The sequence below is a fragment of the Histoplasma capsulatum genome, genomic scaffold (assembly GCF_000149585.1).
Source record: "Histoplasma capsulatum NAm1 scaffold_211 genomic scaffold, whole genome shotgun sequence".
NCBI classification, from domain to species: domain Eukaryota; kingdom Fungi; phylum Ascomycota; class Eurotiomycetes; order Onygenales; family Ajellomycetaceae; genus Histoplasma; species Histoplasma mississippiense.
Genome location: NW_001813771.1, coordinates 1 through 917, shown reverse-complemented (window position 1 = coordinate 917; position 917 = coordinate 1). Strand labels below are relative to the sequence as shown.

Below are 917 nucleotides of genomic sequence, written 5' to 3'. Positions count from 1 at the left end.
GAATATATATATATATATATATATATATCAACTCAAGAATACACTGACTTCATTAACATGGAACATCAATTTTTCATTCAGTGTGAATCATACCCCATCATCATATGCCGTCAATGCAAGTATGCAGTATGGCCAACAGAAATTGAACGGCATTTGAAGGGTTCAACTCATCAGTTAAAGTATACAGCCACACAGAGTATCAAGCAGATAATTCAACGGTGGGATCATATCGCGCATGATCTCAGGCAGTTGATATTATCCACAGAATTGAACAAACCAATACATGAGCCGCTCATCCACAATGGCTACATGTGTTGGCGGCAATCTGAATGTCAGTATGTTGGAGGAACTATACTGACCATGTGAAAGCACTGACAGACCCAACACAGCTGGACTCCATGTCTCAGTCAGGGTTGGATGTCATCACAAAACCATATGCAGGTACAGAATGAGATCAACAAAGTAAATAAAAATAGCAAAATATATAAAAAAACTGAAAGGGTTCATTCTGGAGTAATTTTAAACACAGAAAAACAAACATTATTCGAACACGCTGGACCCGAGCCGTTGGACGTCAAACCCGTTGGACGTCAAACCCATTGGACGTCCAACTCCTTGGATGAGCGCCTTAACCCGTTGGGAGTCGAACACGCTCGACCCATACCGACTGGACGTCAAACCCCGTCCCATCAGTCCCATTAACCCGCTGGGAGTTTGAACACGTTGGACCCCAATCCGTTTGACTTCAAGCCCGGCTAGGAGCGTCTTTAGCCCGTTGGGGATTTGAGCACCCTGGACCGAACCCCCTGGAGACGAACTCCTCCCAACCCGGGCGACGTCTTAACCCTTTTGATGAGAAATCGAACGCGGTGGAGCCGAGCGGGTGGGACGGGCAGATCGGTGGGACGTCGAACTCT

The 917-nt window shown here is 46.1% G+C and overlaps 1 protein-coding gene across 1 annotated transcript; it reads left to right on the top strand.

The window, feature by feature from the left end:
- Positions 1-301: 301 nt before the first annotated feature.
- Positions 302-702, top strand: HCAG_09314 (predicted protein; the record flags this gene model as incomplete). Its single annotated transcript, XM_001535716.1, has 3 exons — positions 302-335; positions 379-441; positions 530-702. The coding sequence occupies 3 exons, from the start codon at positions 302-304 to the stop codon at positions 700-702; spliced, it is 270 nt and encodes an 89-aa protein (XP_001535766.1).
- Between the last annotated feature and the right edge of the window lie 215 nt (positions 703-917).